At 43.8% G+C, this 27,239-nt stretch overlaps 1 protein-coding gene across 1 annotated transcript in view; it reads left to right on the forward strand.

Moving 5' to 3' along the window:
- The window catches only part of ITPR1 (inositol 1,4,5-trisphosphate receptor type 1), a 320,331-nt gene that overhangs the window by 163,745 nt on the left and 129,347 nt on the right, over window positions 1-27,239 (forward strand). The window contains exons 25-36 of the mRNA XM_089919578.1: window positions 2,855-2,993; window positions 3,505-3,563; window positions 5,985-6,146; window positions 6,259-6,429; window positions 6,935-7,000; window positions 7,945-8,082; window positions 11,496-11,621; window positions 13,775-13,975; window positions 15,444-15,695; window positions 18,499-18,624; window positions 20,602-20,730; window positions 26,040-26,160. Of these exons, the coding sequence (XP_089775704.1) occupies window positions 2,855-2,993; window positions 3,505-3,563; window positions 5,985-6,146; window positions 6,259-6,429; window positions 6,935-7,000; window positions 7,945-8,082; window positions 11,496-11,621; window positions 13,775-13,975; window positions 15,444-15,695; window positions 18,499-18,624; window positions 20,602-20,730; window positions 26,040-26,160 (1,690 nt within the window). The remainder of the gene's footprint in view (window positions 1-2,854; window positions 2,994-3,504; window positions 3,564-5,984; window positions 6,147-6,258; window positions 6,430-6,934; window positions 7,001-7,944; window positions 8,083-11,495; window positions 11,622-13,774; window positions 13,976-15,443; window positions 15,696-18,498; window positions 18,625-20,601; window positions 20,731-26,039; window positions 26,161-27,239) is intronic.

Raw genomic sequence — 27,239 nt, forward strand, 5'->3', positions numbered from 1 at the left:
GGGATTTTTTTTTTTTAATTCAAACAGAAAGTCATAAAAATTATAATCATCCTCATCAGGTCACTCAGTCCCATGTAATTACTTTTTTTTTCATCTTGATCTTTTGTTAGCACTTTTATGAATTCATCAGTTTTCCATTAGAGCTCTGAAAATGCTCATTCATTCTGTTCAGCAGTATAGTCAGTTTCCAGAAACCTGTACTTGTCAGAGCACGCCGAGTACTTTTAAGCACTGAAGATCCAGCAATGAACAGAATCATTCCTGCTTACATTTTGATAGGAGACATAGACATATAAAAATGTATATACTAAGGATGTTAAAATATAAAAGAGAGTCAAGATGGTTTGGAGGCCATTGGGGGTAAAGGCCACGGGTACTGTTTTTGATGGAGTCGTCAGAGAAGGTCTCCCCATTAAGGTTACGTGATCAGAGACCTGAATGCAGTGAGGGAGCTAGTATCTAGGAAAACAGTCTCCGGGACTCCAAGAGGGAACAATAAAGGCAAAGACCTGAGGTGGGAGCATACTTGACAAGTCTGGGAACAGGTCAGGTTCAAGAGAGAATGGGAGAAGATGAAGTGGGGAGTCAATACATACAACCTCTTGGGTGGATTTGCTGTAAAGATGAACAGAGAAAAGTGGGAAGGTGGCTGCAGGGTGATTATTGGTACTATTTAAGTTGGGAGACGTCAGCAAGGTTGTATGCTGAATGGGAGTGATCATGTAGAGAGGGAAGACTTACTGATGAAGGGGAGAGAGGATAATTGTAGGAGCAAAGTCCTGGCATAGGCAAGAGGGGGTGGGAGCCAGTTTACTGGAGATGCCGTGCGTGATCTTCCGCGTGAGAACCTCCCAGCCTGCCAACAGTGTGCGTTTCCTCTTTCTGCTCCTTGGTAATTTTTTATTCATTAACAAAATCAGCTGTTCTTTCATGAAAAGAATACTATTATCACCTTTCTCTTTCATCCCGCACTGTCTAATCTCAACCCCGGAACATGGAGTGAGAACTATAAATGTTTACAGATTTGAGGATTTTTTTTCGATTCTGAAATCACAGTTAACTAATGGTTTGAAAACATCCCTGGGACTCCTCAGAATAATTACTGAAGGCAATAAAGAGTGATTTAAATAGAGAAGAAAACTCCTTAAATTTATGTCTGACCAAAGGTAGAGAAGGATTTCAAGGATTTCTTAGGCCATGGCTTACAGGTCCCAAGTATGTGAATATCGTGCATGTTTATCAGAATTGATGCGGTGTGAAGCTTCGTTACATCTTGAGGTCTACTCACTGTAGTAATCTGAGAACATTTGGTTGATGGATTCATTCTTTCAGCAAATACTTACTGATCCCTTACCATATGCAAGGCACTTGGCTGGGCTCTGTGAGGAATGCACAGATGATTTGGACACAGGCTATGTCTACAGGGGGTTTATAGTCTAACAGGAAGATAAGGTGTGATGAAGCTGTGTGTACGTGGAAATAAAACCATGAGAAAAGTGTTCTCCCGAGATACGGGTAGGTCATGTGATCCCAATTAGTAAGGACCAGAGGAGGTAAGATTTTCTTGGAGCCTTTAGGCCTGGACAGGATATGTATAGAAACAAGGGGACATTCTTGGGTGGATGGAGCAGGTCGAACCAGGGCCTCATGACGCATGGGTCCGTAAGCTGTTCTCCTTGGGCAGGGACGTGGAGTGTGCTGAAGGGAAGTTATCAGAAATGAGGTTGGAAAGGCGGACTGCGCTATGCTCTAGGGAGCTCTGGGTGCCTGAAGTATTAGGACTTTACTCTGTGGGGAGCCTTTGAACTTTTTCAAGCAGGGAGCTAACCTAAGAATAAGCACCTTTGAGATGTGGATCTGGTAAACTTGTTTCTGTAATAGCCGAGGAGGGAGATAGAGGCTGTGAGCGGGGGTAAACGACGGCGGGAGAGAGATCCGTGGAGAGTGGCAGAGGTAGAACCAGCAGGGCTTAGTCACTGATGAGATGTGTGTATCAAGGAGGGAAGAGTTGATGGTCCTGAGGTTGACTGAGCGTGGGAGAACCCAGGCAGAATGGACACTGTTAGTTCCGTACAATACTGAGTTTGAGACTCTGGGAAAACACCAAAGGGGATGTCCAGCAGTCAGTAGGAAACGTGGACCAAGAGCTTGGAAGATAAGCCAAGGATCTGTTTCAATCCAGGAGAGGTGACAGCCCTGGCATTGGGTAAGGTCGCCAGGAGGGCCAGGCAGAGATAAGGAGAGCACGGAAGGGAGAATGTCGGTAAGGCCCTTAAACAATGCCAGGTGCTTGATCTTTCATTTTGGCTCCAGCCACAAACATGGAAAAAGTGACTTTCTGTTGGAGTGAACTGGGAGGGAGTACAGGGAGTGAAAGAACAGGGAGCCCAAGGGATTGTATCTACATCAAAGAAAACAATCAGTAATAGGAAATAAGAACCAAACTAATTTTCAGTACTGAAAACACATTTTTCTCTGTCAGTTCTTTTAAAAGCAGCCAACTTCACCCTTCTTAAGGCCCAGAGTTGGCATTCAGTACTTGCTGAACTAAAGCAATGTTTTATAGAGGATGGAGTGGAGAGTGAGTGATTTATTGTCCTGAGCATTAAATTAATTGCCGGGACGCTGGAGTTTACACTAGAAGCTAAGGTGCTGTAGGCAAACTTGATATACTCCTAGAAGTCTTTTGTTAAAGTGACTGTTTGAAATCTAAGCCAAATATCTGGCTCACGTAGTGTTTAAGGTAACGGATGCAGCAGACGCCAGGCCCAGCCAGAGTGCGGTGGCTTGGCAGAATGTTCCAGGTGGTCTGCTAATGTAACCAATCTCTTTCCATTTCCGCTTGAATCTTTAGTTTATTTTGAATGTGAGGTTGGATTATAGGATCTCCTGCCTCCTGTGTATATTTAAGCGGGAGTTTGATGAAAGCAATTCCCAGACTTCGGAAACATCCTCCGGAAACAGCAGCCAAGAGGGACCAAGTAATGTACCAGGTTCGTGATGCCAGAATGGGGTTTCAGCCATAAAATGGGACCTGGGTCTAATGAAAACTGGAAGTCCAAAGAGTATGTTCTAGAACAAGGGTAATATGTGAACGTTTTTGAAGATGACTGCACTTTAGAATGAGACCCTGGGAGTTACCCTTTTGGGGCAGGGGAATAACTGAAAGGGCCCAGATCGCTTCAGGGATAGATCTTACTTCCTTCCATCTTGGCGTGTCTTAGTCATAAGACAGCTGAGGGTTCTAGTGTTATGGTGAAATACCAAAAAACAAAAACAAAACTCTCCCAAGAAAATTTACTGTCCACTACCAACTTTTACTCATGGTGGATGCTTTTTCCTGCCCAGGAAATAGTGGTGATGGATAAGGAGAAGGGTGGTGGTAGGAATAACCCCACCTATCAAGGCCTGAGGGGCAGTGGCGAGCCTGTTTTGGGGGGATGTTCACGAGCGGCACGTTTTCACCCCTTCCTGCACCTGAAGTTCTGTTCTCTGACTTTTCAGGTGCTCTCGATTTTGAACACATTGAAGAGCAAGCCGAAGGCATCTTTGGAGGAAGGAAAGTATATTTTCAGTTTCTGTTTTGTAGGTGGTTCTAAGATGGGGGAGGCCTCTCTTTTCTAGCTCTCAGAGGCTTCTCCTTTACTGTTCTAGGAAACGTTTAGTCTTTGGGTTTAGGCTCTTTATAACTCTCAGTACTCAGTCAGAGTGATCTTAGTTGGGTTCGTGTGTGTGTGTGTTTCCTGCTTACAACAGAAAGAATTGACGGAGGTTTCCCGAAGTACACACATTACAAAACTTGTTTAAATGGTGAGGAAATAGAGTTGAAAGAAAGGGGGGGCTCGAAACAGATTGAGTGTAGCAAGATCATTGCTGCTAATGGGCTGCAGTCACCCCCGAGCCCTTTAGAAGCCAAGCAACGATGAAAAGGACACAGACACTTATACTGCTCTTTCATTGTCCCTAACATGAGATTAATGTATGAACCCCTTTTTAAAAGATGAGATTGCTCAGTGTTGACTCAAAACATTGTTACGAGACTCAAACACTGGCAAACTTGGTATAAACACCCTCTATGCATAGCTCTTAGAATATGCACACTTGGTTGAGTTACCTATTGCCATGTAATTAATAACCGACTCTCAAAACGTAATGGATTAAAACAACAGTCATTTTATTGCCTCTCACAGTTCTGTGGGTTGACGGGCTCAGCTGGATGATTCTTCTGTTGGTCACTGTTGGGTCTGTTGTGCAGCTGTGGTAGCTGTGACGGGCTGGCACATCCATGTTGCTCTTCTCGCGTTTCTGGCTCTTTGGTGGAGGTGTCAGTAAGGCTGGGGCTTGTCTCTCTCTGCACACGAGTATCTTGGGCTTCTGCATAGCTGGGTGACTGGCTCTAAGTGTAGAGACCAACAGTGTGCAAGCAGTAAGCAAGCCTCTGCTTGCATCATGTTCCTAACGTCCTATTGGTCTGAGCAAATCTCCCGGCCGCGCCCAGCATCAGTGTGGGAGGGATGTATACAAGAGTGTTTAGACCACAGAGGCGCCACCGATGTTAACAGTCCACCGCAGTGCTTAATGTAAAACCTGTGAAATTTGACTTAGCAGCAGCATTTACTCTATGGAAGAGGTGGCTCTTCTGAAACTCAGGGGTTTTGAGTTTAACATGATGTCATTTCGGTCTGCTGGGTGGTGTCTCAGCTCTCCCCCCACTTTCCTGACATTGAACAGCAATGAAAGCTTCTTCACACCTTTTTGGAGCACATAGCACGAGCAGAGGATTTACGCACTGAGTCCCATCTGTCTGCAGCCACAGAGGTCCCAGCATTCGGCCTTCATTTGACTGGAAATACAAATTGGGCACCGACACAAAAATTGAGTGGCAGCGCTCAGGTTCGAGGTGGCCTGCCGTTGGCTCCAGCACGTGCTTATTGCATTTTTACTTGTATCAGTAACACACAATCAAGTTACCGTAGATACTGAGAGAACCCCTGATAATATACTGATTAACCCCAGTTGGAGGAACACTGAGTTGGGGTGATTCACGGCAGCACTCCGCAAAGTGGGGTCTGTGGGACCAAAGCGCTTGCTACCAGTTTAGATAAGAGAGCCTTTGGGCACTTTGATGACAGTTGGACACTGTGACCGCATCCAGGTGCACCATCAGTGGACATGGTACAGACCAAGACAGCAGTTGGCTACAGACTAGACATAAAAAAAAGCTCATCCTTCACCACAGAGGGTTTGCTAGGTGCTGAATTAGGGCATCTTAAATAAAAAATAAACTAGCAACTCGGGAGAAACACAGCTGTGTGCAGCTCTCAAACCACAGGTGAAGCCCAGCAGAATACCAGTTGGGAATCTGATTGCAAAGCCAGGCCTGTCACTGTGGGAAGGTGGGGACTTTGATTAAAAATTAGACAGTTGTGACATCTTATTTTTTTTTAATTTATTTATTTTTGGCTGCATTGGGTGTTCGTTGCCGCCCGCAGGCTTTCTCTAGTTGCGGCTAGCGGGGACTACTCTTCGTTGCGGTGTGCAGTCTTCTCATCGCGGTGGCTTCTCTTGTTGCGGAGCACGGGCTCCAGGCGCGCTGGCTTCAGTGGTTGTGGCACGCTGGCTCAGTAGCTGTGGCTCGCGGGCTCTAGAGCGCAGGCTCAGTAGTTGTGGCGCACGGGCTTAGTTGCTCCGTGGCATGTGGGATCTTCCCAGTCCAAGGATCGAACCCATGTCCCCTGCATTGGCAGGCGGATTCTTAACCACTGCACCACCAGGGAAGTCCCCAGTTGGGACAGCTTAACTGCCCCCTCACCTCAGAATATATTTGAAGAGCAAATAAGGTTGTGTGTTGTTAAATGAGGCAATGAAAAGCCAGGTCGGCTGAGGGGGGATACAGAGTTAGGAATCTCACTAGGTGAGGTGTGTCTGGGCCCAAGGGCACGGAAGAGGGCGTCTTGGCTCATTTGGCCTTTCCCCTCAGTGAGGAGAACACGCCACTGGACCTGGACGACCACGGCGGCAGAACCTTCCTCCGGGTCCTGCTGCATTTGACGATGCACGACTACCCACCCCTGGTGTCAGGGGCCCTGCAGCTCCTCTTTCGGCACTTCAGTCAGAGGCAGGAGGTCCTGCAGGCCTTCAAACAGGTAGGTCGGGTTGCTGTGTGTGTGTGTGTGTGTGTGTGTGTGTGTGTGTGTGTGTTGTTGGCATTGTGTCTGAGAGTCTGTTGTGAGTCACTAATGAATTGCATTCGTTCAGGTTCAACTGCTTGTTACCAGCCAAGATGTCGACAACTACAAACAGATCAAACAAGACTTGGACCAACTGCGATCCATCGTGGAGAAGTCAGAGCTTTGGGTGTACAAAGGGCAGGGCCCCGACGAGGCCATGGACGGTGCATCTGGTGAAAACGAACATAAGAAAACAGAGGTGGGTGACACACAAGTTACGCTGCAGGAGGAGATGGATGGGGTCCTCAGAACAAGTACACGTCCTCCTCTGGTTTTAGATAAAAATGCAGATTATAGGATGGGCTTGATTCTCAAGAGGTCTGCTTGTTAACAGGGTGACAGCCATTCTTCCAGGAAGTGAGCTACAAATACAAGTTCAGCGTCATCTCTCGTGCCACCTTGGCCCATGTAGAACAGACTTTGAGTGAACTAGCTCCAGGTGTCCCTTACAGACGCACTTGGGAAAGAACCTGTTCTCCAGCCATGCCTGGACCATCATCCTCTCCCCCATCAGTGCAATAATGTGCATCCTCTCCCATCAGAGGGGAGCTGAGTTGTGAGCAAGTGAATGACAGGCACAAACCCAGCGTGACAGCTGGAAAACGCTGCAAAACCCCTGTTCTTTCCTAAATTGTGGTGCTAATGCTAACAGACAGGAACCTAAGAGTTGTACAAACCGCACTCATGTTCATCTTGGTTCCTAGGAGGGGAATAACAAGTCCCAGAAGCATGAGAGCACCAGTAGCTACAACTACAGGGTGGTCAAAGAGGTAAGTGCCCCATCTTGAGCTTTTCCCTTCATGGAAAGTGTAACAGGGAGAAAGTAAACCTCTGAGGTGAAGTGCATGGGTTTTAGTGTCAGGTCTTGGTTCAGATCCAGCTCTGCCACTTATTATTTGTGTGTCTTCAGTCTCCTCACCTTGTATAGGTGCCTCCAGCACCTATACTTCTGAAGGTTTACAGTTGAAGGAAGAGTTAAGTGGTGAAATTGTCAAGGACTTACCTCAGCGGCTGGCACGTAGTACCCACCAATGAGAACCATGTCTCTTTAGGAATCTTTGCACAGGCTAGTTCAAAGTTGGGAGGTTGGCGCTTGCTGTTTTTTACCCTAGAGCAAATTCTTCCCAGGTCCTTGGCAATGATTCTGAGTCATCATTTTAGGAGATCTGAAACCATCCCACTTGCTGATGGAGCCGTAATCCATTGGTTATTCTGGAAGACTTGTTCTTAGCCGTATGTGGATTTGGTTTAATACAATCAATAGGGATACTACAAGTTAGAGGAGTTTCCCTCGTTTTATGTTCTTAATATATTGTGATCCTTTTGCCTTCCTGTCCACACCACCCCCTGCAATCTTTTTTCCAACTACACTTCCTAGTTTTCTGAGATTGATTTCTTTTTTCTTAAAAAATTTTTTTTCCAACTTTGAGGTATAGTTGACAAAATTATAATATACTTGACAAAGTGATGATTTGGTATACATATGCACTGTGAAAAGATTACCCCAGTCAAGTTAATTAAACATCCATCACTCACATAGTTAGGTTTTTGGGGGGAGCCAGTGGGGGGAGGTAAGAACGCTTAAGATCTACTCCCTTAGCAAATTCCAAGTATACAGTGAGGTATCATGAACTGTAGTCAGTAGGCTGTAGGTTAGCTCCTCGGAACTGAGATGGGGGTCAGAGGAGAAACTTTGATTCTTTCTTTGTACCAGATTTTGATTCGACTCAGCAAACTCTGTGTCCAAGAGGGCGCCTCTGTGAGGAAGAGCCGGAAGCAGCAGCAACGCCTGCTCCGGAACATGGGTGCCCACGCCGTGGTGCTGGAGCTGCTGCAGATCCCCTACGAGAAGGTGGGCGTCCACATCCACGGCTGCCGCTCCATGGGGGGCGGGTTCCTGGGTTTCCCCAAACCCTTCGCACTTGGGAGCGGTCGGTGAAGAAATGAAGCTGATGTGACGATTATCACTATAAAGCCGTCTTCGGTAATTTATATGAAACAAACAGAGCATCCTAACAAGGAAGCAAAACCACCCATAACCTCCCTCCACTTGGAAGATTCTATAAAGAAGGAGCAGTCTGTGTATTCTCTCCTTACTCCCATACCATGCTGGATGGGGGCAGCTTGGTCTGAACACAAAGGTCTGATGACAGAGCTGTCTGTGCACATGGGCTTGTGCTGTACAGTTTCGTCTGCAGTGTTACTCAGGCATGTAAGCGCTACAAGTTACTAAATGCATGTGGGGACGTGGGACTCGCCCACTCAAGGTCCTCACTCATATGCTGGCAGCTGGTTGAGCTGGATCTATCAGATACTGCTTGGCTCTAAGTCTTCTGGTCTGTTGCTAGCCGTTACCCTGCGTCTTCCATTTTTCATGTTAGCGTTTGGCATTACTAGTGATGGGATTGAGGGAAGGAGGATAACATTTGCATCCGTGTGGCCTGACAGGGCGCTTTCAGAAGCATTCATTCAAGCTTCTAAAACCCAGTATGGTGATCTTGGTGTTGCCACGTGATAGATGAAGAGACTGAGGCTTGGGGAAGTTAAGAGTCCAAAGGCATAGACGCCGGTCTCTTGAGTTTGCCAGTGGCTCCCAGAGACTCGCTAGTGAAGAGTCGCCTGAAGAAGGTTCACTGCCTAGTGCTTGCAGGGTGCCAGGCACTGTGCCGAGGCCTTTACGTCATTTGCTCATTTAACCCTCAGGACACCCAGATGAGATAGGTGGTACTATTAGAAGCCCCATTTTAAATGAGAAAACTGAGGCCAGAGAGGTTTAGTAACTTGCCTGGAAGGCCCAGCTGCACCTCGCAGAGTCAGCCCCGCTCACCTGTGGAGCCCGGGCCTTGGACCTCTGTGCCTTCCACCTTACCTGTACCCCACCTTTGTAGGTAACACACCTTTACCTACTGCCCTGCACTTTAGGAAGTTCCCTGCCAAGGCTTCCTCCTCAGTCATGGCACCTGTGTGAATCAGATGCGTCAGACCTTTCACCAGCCGCCAGTAAAGCACAAGTTTAATCCCTCCAGTAGGTCAGGTACTTAACTACCTTGGAGTTAATGTAGACAGGTGTGGGTGTCATCCGAATGTGGCTGACATTTGGACTAGAAAGAGCAGGTGGATTTCCCTCCCTCTGTGTAAAGAATGTGAGGAGGGAGTTTGCTGGCCTCGGCTTTGCCTCATAATAACGTTTCCCTGATGAGAGACGTTCATTCTCAGAGCAGTGTTGAATCGATCTGTAGGAACCAGTTTCGGTTGGAGTTGGTGGCTCAAAGGCAGAAGATTGTGTGTGTGTGTGCATGTAATTTGTCTGGTTTCTGGATGGGTACAGTCATCCCAGTGTGTGAGAGTGGAGGGGTTCCTACCAACAGCTAACCTCTTGTTATGTCTTTATGAGTTTGCTTGCTTGCCCTGTAGAAGTCTGCTTCGAAGGCCAGAAGCTTTTCAGTTAGCTTGTGCACCAGCAGATTCCTTTCTTAGCTAAAGAAGAGGAAGAATGCAGAGTGGTTCAAGGTTGCTGCGGTGTCTGTCTGTCCAAAACCCTCTTGTTTCTTAGAGCTAGAAGCTTTGCCCCTCTCTCTGTAAATGCGAGGCAAATCTAATACCCGTTCTGTTGTTCTGAGACTTGCTAACAGTGTCCTTTTAAATCTCCTGCTTTGTTCGATTGTCTCACTGACAGCTCGGATTCCTTCCGTCAGCGTTCTCGGCAGACGTCTTCTGTTTTCTCACAGGGCTGTTGTCTAGACCAGGGTGGGCAAACTGCAGACATGGATCACTTCCAGCCCACCACCTGTTTTTATACAGCATATGAGATAAGACTGGTTGCTACGTTTTTGAATAGTTAAATTTTCAGGGGTTATATAAGTTCGTGCGTAATGCCTTCCGTTTTGCTTTTTGACCCATAAAGCTTTAAAGTACGTATCTGGACCGCTAAGAAAAAAGTTTGCTGACACTCATTCTAGATCAGTACCAATAGCTAACGTTTACTGAGTCCTTACTGTCTAAGCCCTTGACATGAATTTTCTCATTTAATCGTCGTAACCACAGTAGGAAGTGTGTGTGTGTTATTAGCTCCATTTTACAGATGAGGAAACTGAAAGGTTAAGTCACCTGCCCAAGGTCACACAGCTTGGAAGTTGTAGACCTGGCATAAGGGCCAGGCAGCCTGGTTTCAGGGCCTGCATTCCCAACTGCTACACTTTCTGGCCCTTGAAATGTGGCGAAGTATGTGCGATGACTTAGGAAGATGACACGGGCTCTCTGAATCTGAGGGATGATTTCCATTTGTGGCCTTTTTACTATTGTAAATGGTGGCTTGTTTAGAACTGGGCAGAGTGGCAAGAGGTTCTATATAATTGTCTTGTCATAGGCATCCAACTCTTTACAAATACTGAGTGTATTTTTTTTAATTGAAGCATAGTTGATTTACAATATTATATTAGTTTCAGGGGTACCGCAAAGGGATTTATTATCTTTATAGATTTTGCTCCATTAAAAGTTATTATACGATAATGGCTGTACTTCCCTGTGCTGTACAATATATCCTTGTTGCTTATCGAGTGTGTGTTTTTGATATATGAAATGAGAAAATCGTAATCAACCATGTGAAATGCCTGAGACACATATTATCCTGATTTTATAGGTAGGAAAACTAAGTCTTAGGTTAAATAATGTGCCTGAAGTGACAGGGAAAGGAGTTAAGACAGATACCTGTGCCCTAACTTAGACTCTAAAGAGATTTCCACTGTGCCATGTTAGCTACTGCCAAAAGTTAGTGTGTCCGCAGGTTAAGGCAACTTAAAAATGTGTGCCCGAGAGCTGGGGAGGTGTGGGTTTATGGCCATTAAGGAAGTCGGCTCTCATCTGCTGTCCGTCTGTATTTTCAGAAGTAGGGGGTTCAGAGATGGCAGCCGTTGCTAGACAGTGGAATTCCAGACACTTCCTCTTAGCTTTCACTCTCTATTGCCCTTTTCCCCCAATAAAATCATTTCATTTCTGCCCAAAGCTAGTGGGAGAGAATTCACTTTTCTCCATGAAGTAAAAACAACTTGTTGGCTTCTTTGCAGGGTCAGCAGTGCAGTCCCCCAATGTTTTCACACAGCCCGCCCCCAGCAAACACCCCCAGAGCCCCACATTAGTCAGAGGGGATGGAGGTGTCATCGAACCTGGCCTCCTGGCCTAGAAATCAGTGCTTTCTCCTGTCGACCTTCTCTAGTCAAAGGCATAGCCCTGTTTTCACCTGTTTTTTGTCTCTCTCCCTCCACACAGGCTGAAGACACCAAGATGCAGGAGATAATGAGGCTGGCTCACGAGTTTCTGCAGAATTTCTGTGCTGGCAACCAGCAGAATCAGGCTTTGCTCCACAAACATATAAACCTGTTTCTCAACCCAGGGGTAAGACTGGAGGCCTGTCTGGAAATCTGTGTGGGGAGGCGGGTGGGGAAGCAGGAAGCGAGAAGAACACCTTGTTCTTTTGCTGCTGTGGCCGCTGGGACTTGTTATGAGGCAACATTCATTCCAACGGGGAACATTTTGATCAACACTCAGGAGGATGTAAATACTTCCCATCCTTTTGGGAGAAAAGGTAGAAGGAGGGGGGAAGAGGTGGTAGATACAAAGGTAAGATGGATTGATATTTTTTCTTAATAACAGTCCTCATTACATCAAACCCCAGTCATAGCAAAGTGCTAATTCTCACAGTGCAGGCACAACCTCCTAAGGTCATGCGTCAGGTTTTCTGTGTTTATACAAAACATCATCTATCCATGTAAAACATAATTATGTTACATTTTAGTTAAATATGTTTTAAAAAATATATTAAATGTGTAATATGCTTTTTTTTAAAAGAAGATGGTGGTACATTCCACCCATTGTTTTGCATTTTGCTTTTTTCACTTAACACATCTTGGCTGTCTTTGCAAGTGAAAAATATATAAACTTTGCTCATTCATTTTCATGGCTAAATGGCATTCTGTAGAATGGCTGTAACTTTTTTTAGACCGTTCCTGTATTAATGGACAATTAGGCAGTGTCTGATTTTGGCTTGTGAACAGTACTGCAAAGAACATCTTTGTACATGAACACACCCTCACGTACACACACAGAAACACACAGAAACACTCACTCATCCGTACTGCTGGAGCTTTCCAGGAAGAGGACTACTGCGTTGTAGGGTAATGTTCCCTCTTTGTCATGTTAAGAAAAAGAAAAGGCAAAAAATGAAAAGGTTAAAGCCCCCTGCCTCATACTAGTCATAAAACCCAATAACTCAGTAAGTCTGGGTAAAAAGTAGAAAATTAAGCTTCTAGAAGAGAACATGAAAATACCTTCATGACCTTGTGGAAAGGGAAGTTTTTTCACACAGTATGCCAAGAGCACTAGTCATTAAGGAAAATATCAATAAATTGGACTTCTTTAAAATTAAGAACTTCTGTTCATCAAATGACACCATTAAGTAAGCAAAGACAAGCCAAAGAGTGGGAGAAGACACAGCGTACGAGTCCAGCAACGAGTTCATACCCAGAATAGGTATCAAACTCAGGAGAGTCCGTAAGGAAATTCACAGCCCACTTTTTTAAATGGACAAAAAATTTAACAGTGGGACACTCCACAGTAGAGGTTATCCAGATGGCCAATAAATATGACAAAGCCCTCAACATGGTTAGTCATCAGAGAAATGTAAATCAAGCAAGATGCGTGCAACAAAATGTGACTAAAATGAAAAGACTGACATTACTAAGTGTTGACAAGGATACAGAGTAGCTGTAATGTAGAATGTAAATTGGTAACATCTTTCAAAGCTGTTTGGAAGTATCTTCCGAAGCCAAACATATTTAAACTCTGCAACCCAACTGTTCGACTCTTGGGTATAAAGCCAACAGAGACGCATACATTGTGTTTATCAGAAGACATTGAGAAGAATGTTCAGAGCGGCACTGTTCACTGTTCATTATTCGTTCACTATACGAATACTGTTCATCATATTTGTCGTAAGAATTGTGTAACTACTTACTCTTAAAATTAGATACTCCCACAGATGCCCATCAACAATAGAACAGATCAATACATTGTGGCATAGTCATGCAATGGAATGTACATAGCAGTGACAGGAACAAACTAGTAATACATGCAACAACATGGATGACAACATGCAAAAGTAACATTGAACAAAAGAAGCCAGGTAGAAGAGGATGCATGAGGTTCAAGAACAGGCAAAACAAATCTATGGTTGTGCAAGTCAAAATAGTGGTAAAACTGGGGGGTGGGCCATAAGGGCAGCCTGTTTTATTTCTTGATCTGGGTGCTGATGGTCCCTCTGGAATTCATTCAGCAAAAAACGAATGATTAGTTTAGTGCCCTATGTGTTTATTGAAAAAGTTGAGTAAAAAGGAAGACGGTACAGAAGCGAGCACGGAGAAAGATGCTTTCACGGGGTTAAATGCCCCCCTCTCTGTGTTTGTTGTGGACTCTTCTTTTTCTCACTTGGTCCTCTGCTCTGGCCTTCCTTTGACCATGTGCCTGTGCCCCCACCCTCACTCTTGTGCCAGATCCTGGAGGCGGTCACGATGCAGCACATCTTCATGAACAATTTCCAGCTGTGTAGTGAGATCAACGAGAGAGTCGTCCAGCACTTTGTTCACTGCATTGAGACTCACGGTCGAAACGTCCAGTACATCAAGTTCTTGCAGACGATTGTCAAGGCCGAAGGGAAATTCATCAAAAAGTGCCAGGACATGGTCATGGCTGAGGTGACAACTATGGATTTCTATATATCTTCCTCTGGTGTTCTGTAGGAGCTTAAAAATTATTTAATTTTATCAGTATGAACTGGCACCCTGTCCAGGAGCCATAGGAAGGGACAGAAAGTAATTGTGTGTGTGTGTGTGTGTATGTGTGTGTGTGTATAAGTGTGTGTAATCATGTGTTTGTGAGCTTAAGCTATAGATACAGGCAAGAGTCTGATCTAGTATTTTGTAGCAATAATTCTATTTATTTTAAGGATCATTGGCTTGGATTCTTCTGAGAGGGAAAAACACCCCCAGGAATACTGAACCAAAATAGAGTGGATGGAGGTTAAATGTGGGTAGAACCTTTTGAGCCAGAGCATCCCTTCTTGTAGATTATATGACTTTTTTTAAAAAAAAATTATTCAAATTAATTAGCTGGAAACATTGTTGCTTGATGATTCTCAAAAAAAAAAAAAAAAAAGGAATCTCAAGTAAATCCACTTAACACTTGGGTTTATAATCTTATCTACATATATGATTTCAGTGAAAGGTGGTGTAGTGTCATTAAAAGTGTTGGCTCGACCTGGGATGCGAATGTTGGCTGTACCATGTCCCTGGCTGTGTGATTCGGGATGTGTTATTTGACTTCTCAGACACTCAGTGTGGGTTTCTGTAAATGAAGGCATGGCGGTATTCACTTGAGGCGCTGATAGGCAGGTTAAATCATATAATGATGACAATAATAGCTACCATTTATTGGAAGTCTGCTGTGCTACTCTAGTCGCTGTTGTAAGTAATCCTGGTATCTGGCACATAATCAGAGTTCATAAAGTTTAGTTATTATTAAGTAAATAATATTGACCATATTTATTTTGACTTCTGTGCCGGCCCTTTTTGGATCTTTTGTATTTCATGCAGTGGTGAAATTGATTAATTCTTAAGTAGAGTTATGAAAAGCCCCAGTCTCCGGGAGACAAGTTACGAATAGGAATGCCTTGACTCTTTGAGTGTTGAAAGGAAGGCGTATCTTAATTAGGATTGGATAATTTGTGATTGTGAAGAAATAAGGCAGCGTGTGAAAGAGTTGTAAGAAGAGTACTTACAAGGCATGAAAAGGAGATGGAAACATTTTTAAAAACAAAAATCATAGCCTAATTATTAGTTTGGAAATACAAGTGCAAGGTTGAAATCTACATTTTTACCAGATACATGAATGCTGGTATGTAGACTTTCTCTTCCCCTGATAGTTTTTTAGGACTGTTGTGATATTTTTATATCTGTGAATGAAAATGATGATGCTGAAGATTTGTAGTTGTTTAGTAATATAAGTGAATGAAATCTAGGTGAGTTCAGTAGTACAGGTGCTACTGGTTTTGGAAGGTAAATGCTAACAGAACATCTCTTTCTTTGTGAATAGATTTGTTTGTTTAATGCTTCCCCCATTCCTGCAAACTTGTGCTATAAGCAAGTCTTGTTCTTTTGATTATAGCTGGTTAATGCAGGAGAGGATGTCCTCGTATTCTACAACGACAGAGCCTCTTTCCAGACTCTGATCCAGATGATGAGGTCGGAACGGGACCGGATGGATGAGAACAGCCCTCTCATGTACCACATCCACCTGGTCGAGCTCTTGGCCGTGTGCACAGAGGGCAAGAACGTCTACACGGAGATCAAGTGCAACTCCCTGCTCCCGCTGGATGACATTGTCCGCGTGGTGACCCACGAGGACTGCATCCCCGAGGTGAGCGACTCTATCCCCAGGATGGGTGGGCCCTGCTCATGTCTCTCCTCGTGGCGTGTGGGGCTGTGGCTGGATGGGAGTCTTCCGCTGACCTAGGTGGGACCTCACAGTTTTGACACCTGCAGCTCATTTTGTCGTGAGATTTGCATTGGCTGAAACAGCATCTTCTTGAGCATTGGTTTTGGGTGAGAGGAATGATGGGGGAGTAAATTTTTCCGTCTGTCTCCTTGAAGAAGAATGGGAAACTGCTGGAGGGCTTCAGCTCTGTGTAATGAATGATTCCACGTGTTGAGCAAAGAGCACTGACCTGAATGAACTTCTCAGAAATGAGAAGAACGGTGCATTGAGATACAGTTCATACCAATGTAAAACTTAACTCTGTTAAGTGTATTCTTTAAAACAAAAACTTGTATTGCAAAAATAATGAATGTTGACTATAAAATATTCAGGAACTACAGGTAACCAATAAGAAAATGAAAGTAATCTACCATTTCACTGCCCATAATAAATACCTCTTAGGTTCTTGAAGTAAATTCTTCCAGCTTTCTGTTTCCCTATTCATATACATTAGCTAGTAACAAAAAATGGATCATACAGTATATATTTTACCTTTGTATGTTTTGTAATATATACTCTTAGTTTATATTTTAAACTAAATATACATATATTTATATATATATAGCATATGTAGTATATATTAAATATATGCACTGTTTTTAGATTAATGTTTGGAAAAGTTAATACATTTAGAAAAATTCAAATAGCAAAGACCATAAAGGAGTAAACTATGAAAAATCTTCTTTACCTGTTCCCCACACCCCTCAGAAAATTATTTATTAGGTTCTTGTGTATCCTTCCGGACTTTTGCATAAAAACATTTATAAATATATATACTTTATTCTCCGCCCCCCCCCCCTTTTAACACAAAAGGTGACATTCCAGGTACATTCTTTTTTTCATATCAGTCCGTAAAGAGATTCTACATTCCTTTTTTATAGTTGTATAAAATTTCATTGTACAGATGTACCATAATTGTCTTCCATGAATGTTGAACCAGCTTATTATATAATGTGATAATAATAAGGAAATAAAATACTACATTTTTCTCACAGTCTGGTTTATACAGTATATTATCAAATATTTGGATTCTCATATCCCTGATATATGGATGTGGTATTTCGATATAGTTGTACTTTGCATTTCTCTTATTATGCATAAGTGAGGTATAATAGCTTGTTTTTTGCCCATTTTTGTTTGAAATACAACCTAAGTACAGAAGAGTACATAAACGTGACTTGTGCAGTATAAGAATAATTACAAAGATAGCGGCTGTGTAACCACCACCCAGGTCAGGAAATGTGCCTCATTCCCCGCCTGTGTCCTTTTCCAGTCCCCAACCTCCTGCAGAGGGCTCCCTCATGGAGGCATAGTTGTGACGTGGCTCTTATGTAGTTTTCTTTGTACATCCCTAAACAGTATAATTCAGTTTTGCCCACTTTTGAACTTCCTTTATGCACTATTTTGTGCCTTTTCTTGTTCCGCCGTGTGGTGTTAGGATTCATCCATCCTGAAATAACGCACCTGTATTCATTTCCTTTGCTTTGGAGCGTTGCTCTGTGTCATTGTCCCACAATATGATTTTCTCTACGTCTGTTGATGCTCATTTGGGTTATTTTTGCTTTTTGGCTGTTAGGACCAGTGCGTGTGTCCTGGCCCACACGTGTACACATCTCTGCAGGGGGTATACTTAGAAGTGCTGGGTCATACAAGGTGCATTTCTTCCCTTTGACTTTATAACGTGAAGTGGTTTCCAGCAGTTACTCCAGTGGCCACCCCTCCCCCAGAGCTCTTTTTGCTCCCAGACCCTGCCAACCCTTGCTATTATCAGACCCTTTATTAGTATATATTTGTTTTCAATCTGGGGTGTATAGTGATATCTCATAGTGGTTTTAATTTCTATCCGCTTGATTCCTAAATGAGATTCAATCCCTTTCCACGTGTTGTTTTTGAGATTTGATATTCCTTTAAGTAAATAGCAGATCTGATTTTTTGCCTGTTTTTCCTTTGGCGTGGCCATCGTATGTGCACAAATCTGTAGGAATTCTCTGTGGGGATATGCATTGCAAACAGCTTCTTCCAAATCGTGTCATTTAACTCTTATAACAGTGCCATTTCATAGATATTCTTTTTTTTTTTTTTCTTAGTTCCTTGATGAGGGATCGAACCCATGCCCCCTGCAGTGGAAGCACAGAGTGTTAACCACTGGACCCACCATGGGTGTCCCAGAAATTCTTAATTTTAATGTAGTGAAATGTGTCCATCTTCTCTTCTCTGATCAGTGTTTTTTGTTCCATTCTTTTGTTTGTTTGTTTGTTTGTTTCTCGCGGTACGTGAGCCTCTCACTGTTGTGGCCTCTCCCGTTGCGGGGCACAGCCTCCGGACGCGCAGGCTCAGCGGCCATGGCTCACGGGCCCAGCCGCTCCACGGCATGTGGGATCTTCCCAGACCGGGGCACGAACCCGTGTCCCCTGCATCGGCAGGCGGACTCTCAACCACTGTGCCACCAGGGAAGCCCTTGTTCCATTCTTTACCTTGAGGTCATGAACATATTCTCTTCCAAAGGCTTTGTTTTTGAATTTTATAATAGTGAATTTTGAATATCAAAAAATCATAGAAGTTAAAGCGTGCAGGGGAAAATGGAATGACCATCATGGTCCATCCTTGTCACTATTAAAATGAGGGAACTAATCAATCCTGCATGTACTAAGTTGGTTTTTGAGAAAAGCCTGTTTCTCTCTTCCAGGTTAAAATTGCGTACATTAACTTCCTGAATCACTGCTATGTGGATACGGAGGTGGAAATGAAGGAGATTTATACCAGTAATCACATGTGGAAATTGTTTGAGAATTTCCTTGTGGACATCTGCAGGGTAAGTCTTTCTGGAGCTAAGGAGGCAGGGTAAGGGGGTACGTGTGGGTCTGGGTCACCCTGTGCAGACGTAAGGACACAATCACGTAATTTCACCTCGCTGATTTGTGGCACAAGGAGGCACCTGGCTCTCGTCTTTCCACACGTCTCGTTTCTCTTAACCCTTTTACTCCTAGCTGAGAATAGATTTTACTCGTCAAGCTTCAGGTAAGGTAGATTATTTCTGGTTTTCATCTCATCCTCTATGGGTTGATTTGTGAATGATAACCTGGGACATACTAAACTCAAATTTATAAACTTTTCGTTTCTTTGAGAATAAGTCTTTCCTCGAAGGACACCTTCCTGAGTGTGAGCGTTTATGATATCTCCTACAGTCTGGTGTCGAGCATCCTGCAAAGCATGTCACTTTCTGTCTATTACTTTCCTGACCCAGCCTTTGGGGTGGGCTTCAGTACTCTTGGTTTGGTTTTGCGCTGAGCTTAATATTGGTTCTAAAGCTATGGGATTGCGACCTCACAAGGTGCTTTATGGATTTCATATGAGTTTTGTGGTGGTAGGGTTCGGGGAGAGGGCGCGTGGGGGGAAAGTAATTCAGTCCTTGAGAGAATGATTGTGAGATGAATACCAATTTCAGAAACGTTGTGATGCTAAAAAGAAAAAAAAAAGGTGCATTGGAGAACGCTAGAATGTGGTATTTTCTCCTGACTGTACAATTCCCAGTGTGAGACAAGGAGCCTGAAAGAAGTTACTTTCCTTGTAATGAAGGACTATGTTTAATAATACCCTGGTGTTGGTGTCACAGATATATATATGTATATTGATGTATTATTTAAATATGTATATAGTTTTATCTCAAATTCTTCCCGTAAATCTGGGGGTTCAGGCTTGAAATGGCAGGCCAGCTTTGCCCCTTTAAATCAGGACTCCGACAAGTTTTCTGTGAAGGTCCAGATGGTAATCATGTTTGGCTTTGTGGGCCATGCGGTCTCTGTCACAACTACAACTCTGCCCTGCTAGCGTGAGAGCAGCCATAGCAGTCTGTAAACAGATGGGCATGGCTGGGTTCCAATAAAACTTTATTTATAAAAACAGCCAGCAGCACTTAACTTGGCTGACCCCTGCCTTAAATTGTTCAAAAATGCTGTAAAATCTGTTGCCACCTTCATTCTCTGGATGTGTCCACAAACTACTCATCACTGGGCTCAGAGCATGATAGCTAGTAAAATTTGATTGTTTTACCCCTTACTTCCTAACTTTTTATTATATACAATTTTATATCTCAAATTAGAGGGCTAATGAATTTGGTAATAAAACTTGATTCAATAAAATGAATTTTTTAAACCTGTTCTTCTGTTGATAAATCTCTAATCTTATTCTACACAGCGAAATTATGTAGAGTCCAGGTGAAATCTGAAGTCTCTCTTCACCCGAAAACTTATACAATTATCCTGAGTCACAGCCCACTATTTTCAACAGTACTGCATATCAGCAGAATTTTGATTGAATGGAAGAGTGTTGTAGGTTTGGAGAATATCATGCACAGTGGACCTCAGTGGTAATATTTGATTCAGGATCTTAATTACATGCTTTAGGAAACTACGGCCTAGAGAGGATGAATGGCTTAAACAGTTTACTTTTAGGGACAATGTAGACAATTGTAGTTATGATGCCTCTTACCACCTTTTGGGTTTTAGATTTGCCGCAAGTTGGTAGGAATTGGGAAGCGATGGCCTTGTAGGTCCCACACCAATTTTCATCTTCTGTGATTCCACACCATGATATCCAAGTTGATCTGTTTCTCTTCTTCCATGATTTATTTATTTTTTTATTGCTGTCTCTTAAGGGGAAAAGTACTGACTTGCAGGCTTTTCCTTTTCCTTTGTTAAGGGTAATTAGCAGGAATAGTCACAGATTTCTTAATTTTACAACTGGTGTGCAGGTTTTGGTATAATGTCTAAAGTGTCCATTTGTCCTCCAGGCCTGTAACAACACAAGTGACAGGAAACACGCAGACTCAGTTTTGGAGAGGTACGTCACCGAGATTGTCATGAGCATCGTTACCACGTTCTTCAGCTCTCCCTTCTCAGACCAGAGTACGACTTTGCAGGTAGGAAGTACAAATGTATTGATAGATGCAGGCTATTCACAGTAGATATTTGGCAGCTGGAGTTGGTGCGGACTCGGGACTGAGCGGCTATAGATGAGCCGCTCTGCAAAGCATTGCTACAGATGCTTTTCTCTTTGTGAAGAGTGGTTTTTACTGGATCCCTTGGATAATCAAGTACCTGAGAAAGATTTTCTGTACCAGATGGTTCTGTTGGTTGTTAATTTTCTCCTTAAAATGCCTTCTTCCTTCCCTCCTCCCTTTAATCTTGTTGATTCCTTACCTCCAATCTTAGAAAGAGAAGTAGCTTTCAAATAAATGCTAGCATGTTATTAACACTATTTAAAAATATGTCTGGAAATCTCCATTTTAACTTGAAGTGTGTGCCTAGAGTTCACCAGAAGGGGTCCGTGGCAGGTGGGAGTGAGAAGTCCTTTGGCCTTGACAGCAGGGCTGCCACGTTCCACCAGCCCCAGCACGTGCTGCTCACATGGAGCCCCCTGGAGTCTTGCGGTGCAGCAGCCCTGCGTGCTGATTGTCAGTGTAGTTAGAGTTCCAAAGATTTGAATCCCTGGATCTGGGAGATGTTTTTATTATTCTTTTACTAGGAAACATCGCTCTTCTTTTTAGAACTGATGCTTGGGTCCGTGGCAGTGGGAGTCTTGCTGCAGGTCTGTGTGTACAGCCTGCAGAATGAAAGCAGGACTTGGTCTCAGGTGGTCAGAAGAGCAGTAGTAACCATCCTTGTCACGCAGATAGATGGAGGCTGTCCTGGGGTTGATGGGTGGCCCAGGGTGGTTGGAGCGTAGACAAATAATCTTAAGGTAAATTCTCCAAGAGAAGAGTGATTCATGGTCAGTATAATATCACTGGTATGTTTATTAGATATTGCTATATTCCATTACCTATGTAAAGGAGTTCATATTAGCTTAGTACAGATGGTATTATCCCCATTTTGCAGCTGAGCAAGATGAGGCTCAGAGGATTTAATTACCATGCTCAGCCATGGTCACAACTACTAACTGGCAAAACCATGATTTCATCCCAGGCCTGTCTGACTCTGAAACTTGAATTATGGAATTTTTAGTAAGATATGTTTTCTTAGGGACTGTTGGTAACCTTCTATTTAATTGAACTTCACTGCTAGCTTTTAGTTATCTCTAAAGCGGCGCTCCCCAACCTTTTTGGCACCAGGGGCTGGTTTCGTGGAAGACAGTTTTTCCACGGGGTGGGGGGTTGGGATGGTTCAGGTGGTAATGGGAGCAACGGGGAGCCACAGATGAAGCTTCGCTGGCTTGCCGCCGCTCACCTCCTGCCGTGCGGCCCTGTGCCTGACAGGCCGTGGACAGGTACCGGTCCATGGCTCGGGGGTTGGGGACCCCTGCTCTAAAGGATCATAAATTTAGAATGCGACTTTTAGAATATCTGTACATAGTTTTTGTGTAATTGGGCAACAGGAACTTGTTAGATCCCAAGCACATGAGTTGCTGGAGGCCAGAACGTGCTCCTTACCAAGTGCTGTTCTACAGAGCCAACTGCTTTGGTTAGTCAGGTTGGACTTGCATAGTGGCAATTGCTATGGCAATACCCATTCTCCTAGAGATTGTGAAACAGTATTGCAAAACCAAATGTCAAAGTAAACCAATCAAATTAATTTAATGGAAACCATTAAACAGGAATTTGTGTTTTTGGTTTTTCATCTTGGTCCCCCTGCTGTCTCCTTCCACTGCCTTGCTCTGAAACCAGTTTTAAGCCAATTAACAGGCAGGAGTGGTCAGAGAAATAAATCTTCAACATAAATGTTATGTAAGTCCCTAGCAAGGCCCAGGTTGTCTAAGCATATTTTTTGTTTGTTTGTTTGTTTTTGTTTTGTTTTGTTTTTTTGCGGTACGTGGGCCTCTCACTGCCATGGCCTCTCCCGTTGCGGAGCACAGGCACTCCGCGGCACGTGGGATCTTCCCGGACCGGGGCATGAACCCACGTCCCCTGCATCGGCAGGCGGACTCTCAACCACTGCGCCACCAGGGAAGCGCTTGTCTAAGCATATTTAAAATACAAAGTCCAAGCTGGATTTCTAGAATATTTATTTTCAAGGAATACTATTTTTGAAGCTGTCCTAACATGTCTTACTTTATCTGTTGAAAAGCCTATGTCTTGCTCCCCAGGTAGATTTGTACCTTCGTCCTTCCTTCCTTCCTGGTTTTGTTTCCTTCCTTCCCTTCTTTTAACCCACATTTGTGAGGGAGGAAAACGGTGGCCTGGGATTGGGCTGTGCTGCATTTAAGGTGCCAGTGGAATGTCCGTGAGGCAGCTGGAAATGTGGGATCCGGGAGCAGCAACAGAACTTTGGAGGCTTTTATAGCAGGTCAGAGCTGGGTTCCAATCCTCACTCCACCCCTTCCCAGCTCTGTGAACTTGGGTAGATGTTGAAACTTCAGAACCCCATTTCTTACTATAACAGGGTTATAGTATCAACCCTGCAGATTATTGTAAGAATTAGAGTTAGTGTTTATGAAAATATAGCATAGTGCCTGGTACACAGTAGGTGCTTAATAATTGGCAGTTTGCACTGTGTCCTGCTAGACGGCAAGCTGCAGTGGGGAGGGCAGAGAGGTGTCTCAGATACTGTTCTATCTCGAGCGCTGTGCCTGGCCCCTGGTACATGTTCATTTGTTGAGTGAGTTAAATGAATCAGGGAGACTCAGGAGAGGGAAGTGGTAAAGTCCAAATATAGACATTGGCTAGTTCAAGTCTCAGCTGGGAAAATGAAGGGGTTGACTAGAAGGGACCTGGGCAGAGCACAGATAATTAAGGACAGTTTGTTAAAGAGACCAGAGGAAGATCAAGGGGTTATCTTACAGTCAGAATGGGATTCACGAGCAACGCAGAGCCTTAAGAACTAAGCAGGGAAGAATCTCAGGAAGAAGGTGATGGGCAGCCATGTTCATTAGCCCAAGAGGTCGCGTGAGCTGATGCCCCCAGCTTGTCCATTAAAATGGATAATTAAGAAGCAGCTCCTCTGGCCGATTTATTCGTCTTTTGTTTATTCAGAGGCCAGATGGGAATAGAGCAGGTGCTCAATAAATACTGGTTCAATTGAATTCATTTAGTCGAAGGATTCGTTTTCTTTGAGTTGGGCCATTGAGTTCCCATCCCAACTCCACGCACATTAGCCAGTAGGGTGGGTGCTGATACCACTGCTTACTTCATGGGGTCAGGGGTTGGTCAGATGAGGTGTGTGTAAAGCACTCAGCACAGGGACAGGCAGGGAGGAAGTGTTCTCAATACATAGCTGCTCTCAGTGGACCCATTGGGCTCAGGAGCTCAGTATCAGGGCTTCTCAGCCAATTTCTCAGGCTTCCTGTGTTCCTGTTCTCTATTAGTAACACAGATGACTGTCTTGGTGGGCTGTGAGGTGCAGAACAGAAAGTACTCCCTCAAGAAAGTAATGAGATTCTGGTTTGTACGTGAACTTAGTAGAAAGAGCACAGATTTGGGGCATCAGAGAGCCCTGAAGATGACTCACTGCTTGGCCATCACTTCGTTCTTTTGGATGCTTTCTTTTAACCTTTCTGAGCTTTTGTTTTTCATTTGTGTTATTAAGGTAACTCCTCTGTCATAGGATACTTACCAAGGCCCCAGTGAGCTCTTAAGTGAAGTGTGTGGTACTTAATAAGTGAAAGTTATCTGAACGGTGTTTATAGAGGAGGTTCTGAATTTTTATTAACCTGTTTTATTTTTTAAAATTTTAATTGAAATATAGTTGATTTACAGTGTTGTGTTGCAGGTGTACAGCAAAATGATTCAGTTCTACACACACACACACGGACACACACACACACACGTATTCTTTTTTAAATTCTTTTCCATTATAGGTTATTACCAGATACTGAGTATCGTTGCCTCTGCTATACAGCAGGTCCTTGTCGGTTATCTATTTTACATGTAGTAGTGTGTATATATTAATCCCAAACTCCTAATTTATCCCTCCCCACTTTCCTCTTTGGTAACCGTAAGTTTGTTTCTATGTCTGTGAGTCTGTTTTGTAAATAAGTTCATTTGTATCATTTTTTTTAGATTCCACATATAAATGACATCATAACCTGTTTTAATTTCTTACAATAAATTTCCTTTCCCCTAGCACTTTTCACTTGTTGTTCTTTTATCTAAGAAACTTCTCTAGAGTTTTTTCTGTACTTTTTTCCGTTGCTGTATTAACTCCTCCTGTTTTTCGGAAGGGATCTGCAAGTACTTTCTCCTAAAAATTAAAGACCAGTGGAGTGGCTTACCATACACAGTGACCTTTGCCTTGCAGGTGTAATGCTACTCTGGTCCAGGTAGCTTTGGATGAAGGCCAAAATTATAATTTGCAAATGCACTTAGGAAGTCAATGTCAAATTGATTAAGTCGTAGTTTGAGTTCCTTTATTTTAAAATGAGTACAAATTTATACCATCATAGAGAGGAATAAATCCTACTCTGTAGTTAACTTGCAAGTACTGATCTGTAGTAAATGAACACTTGTGAAGAGTAACCATGAGAACTAGCTTCTCCTTATGTCATTGAAGACATGGCCAGAAATAAAGAAGTAAGGAGCATTCTAGGTGAGATTCACTAACCAGTTTGTTTATGCTGATTAAAACTATAGGTTCTATGGCTTCCCTGGTGGCGCAGTGGTTGAGAGTCCGCCTGCCGATGCAGGGGATGCGGGTTCGTGCCCTGGTCTGGGAAGATCCCACATGCCGCGGAGCGGCTGGGCCCGTGAGCCGTGGCCGCTGAGCCTGCGCGTCCGGAGCCTGTGCTCTGCAACGGGAGAGGCCACAACAGTGAGAGGCCCGCGTACCGCAAAAAAAAAAAAAAAAAAAAAAGTATATATACACATATATATATATATAGGTTCTACTCGTGGAATATAACATCTGGAAACAACTCTGGGGGTTCATTGGCCTCAATCCCTGTATTTTATATATTGCACGAAGTTAAAGCTCAGAGAACTAAAGTGATTTGTCTACAGTCACACAGCCAGTTGGTAGCTAGACAAGAATACCTGTTTTCAGGCTGTGATATTCTGCTTCGCCTTCTGGTGGTCAGACTTAGCATGAAGTTTGTGCATTGCCTTAAAATGCTTCTGACTTTTTCTCCCTTGGCCAGGCCACTTCTGGAATCCAGCTCATCACTGGTCACCCCTTCCCACTCTTGTATAAGGGTCCATGAACCCGTGGTTCAAGGAAGTGTCTGTTTCTGACCAGCGTATCAATCGGTCACAAATAAAAGTCTTCACGTCGCCTTCCTCTTGGCTTCTCTTTCTCGCAGACTCGCCAGCCCGTCTTTGTGCAGCTGCTGCAAGGTGTGTTCAGGGTTTACCACTGCAACTGGCTCATGCCGAGCCAGAAGGCCTCGGTGGAGAGCTGCATTCGGGTGCTCTCTGATGTAGGTAAGACACCAACTCAGGTTGGATTTAACATGATGAAAATGTGTTGCCCAGTGGTAATAAAGGCCACCCTGGATGGAGCAGTGGCTATAAAGCTCTGTGAGGCTTCCGCACCCGGGAGGCTGCAGAGCCAGAACTGGAACAGAGATCTTCTTGATTCTTAAACCTCCTTTTTATCTTTCCAAGCCAGCACCTGCCAAAGTCCAGAGCCAGCAAGTCCCAAAGAAAGATAGGCTTTGAAAAACAAGATTCCACGGTTAAATGTTAGGCAACTCTTGGCAAGTCACAGAGCTCAAGTTTATTCAAGGCCCTGGGAAGCCCCTTGTTCAAGAAAGTGATTTGTTTAATCCGGTAAACATATTTGACCACATGGAAACTTTTTTTCGTGCAAAGCACATGTCCAATCCTGTGGAACACCCTTTCTCAGAAGTGGCGCACAGCTCCCTTCTGCCTCTTGATGATAAATGCTTCTCCATCCCCTCCCCCCAACCTTGTATCACCTCTCCTAGGCAGCTTTGAAAGGAAGTTACAACCGTTACTGCTCCCTTCACCCTGAGCTTGTCAGACTCTGTTGCTTTGCCCTGTTCCACCTCCTCCCCATACATGCTATGCAATGCAAAGGGATAATCTTCCTGCCTAAATTGAGAAGGGTTGTCTGTCTATAGTAGCTATTAAGATCTCTGCAGACACCAGAAAAGACAAGTGGGGTTCTTAGCACTGTTGAGTAGCTGTCCAGCAAGTATAGATTGTGTTTACTAGGGCTCATTGCCCGATTTCAGTCATCCCTGCCTGGTTTCCTTTATACTCATATGGAAGGTATTCGTGTCTTTTTATTATTTACGTGGTACTATTTCACAGAAAGAGATTAGGCTTTTGAAAGTGTGTACGTTACAGATTATAGGTTCGTGGTGTGATATCTCTCAAATAGGGTTCTGGGATGGGCTCCCCAGATAGCCCTAAATTCTGCCCATGTATGATCCTGTAACTTAAGGTTGTTGGTTAAAACTTGGGCAGATCTCTGAGTTCCTAGCCCAGTAATCATCAGAGAGAGGAAATGTTTTCATAGTCTTGGCCGTGATGAG

Source organism: Delphinapterus leucas, chromosome 10 (assembly GCF_059928025.1).
Source record: "Delphinapterus leucas isolate spDelLeu-1000000601 "Yukka" chromosome 10, BTC_Dleu_Yukka2, whole genome shotgun sequence".
Taxonomy (NCBI): domain Eukaryota; kingdom Metazoa; phylum Chordata; class Mammalia; order Artiodactyla; family Monodontidae; genus Delphinapterus; species Delphinapterus leucas.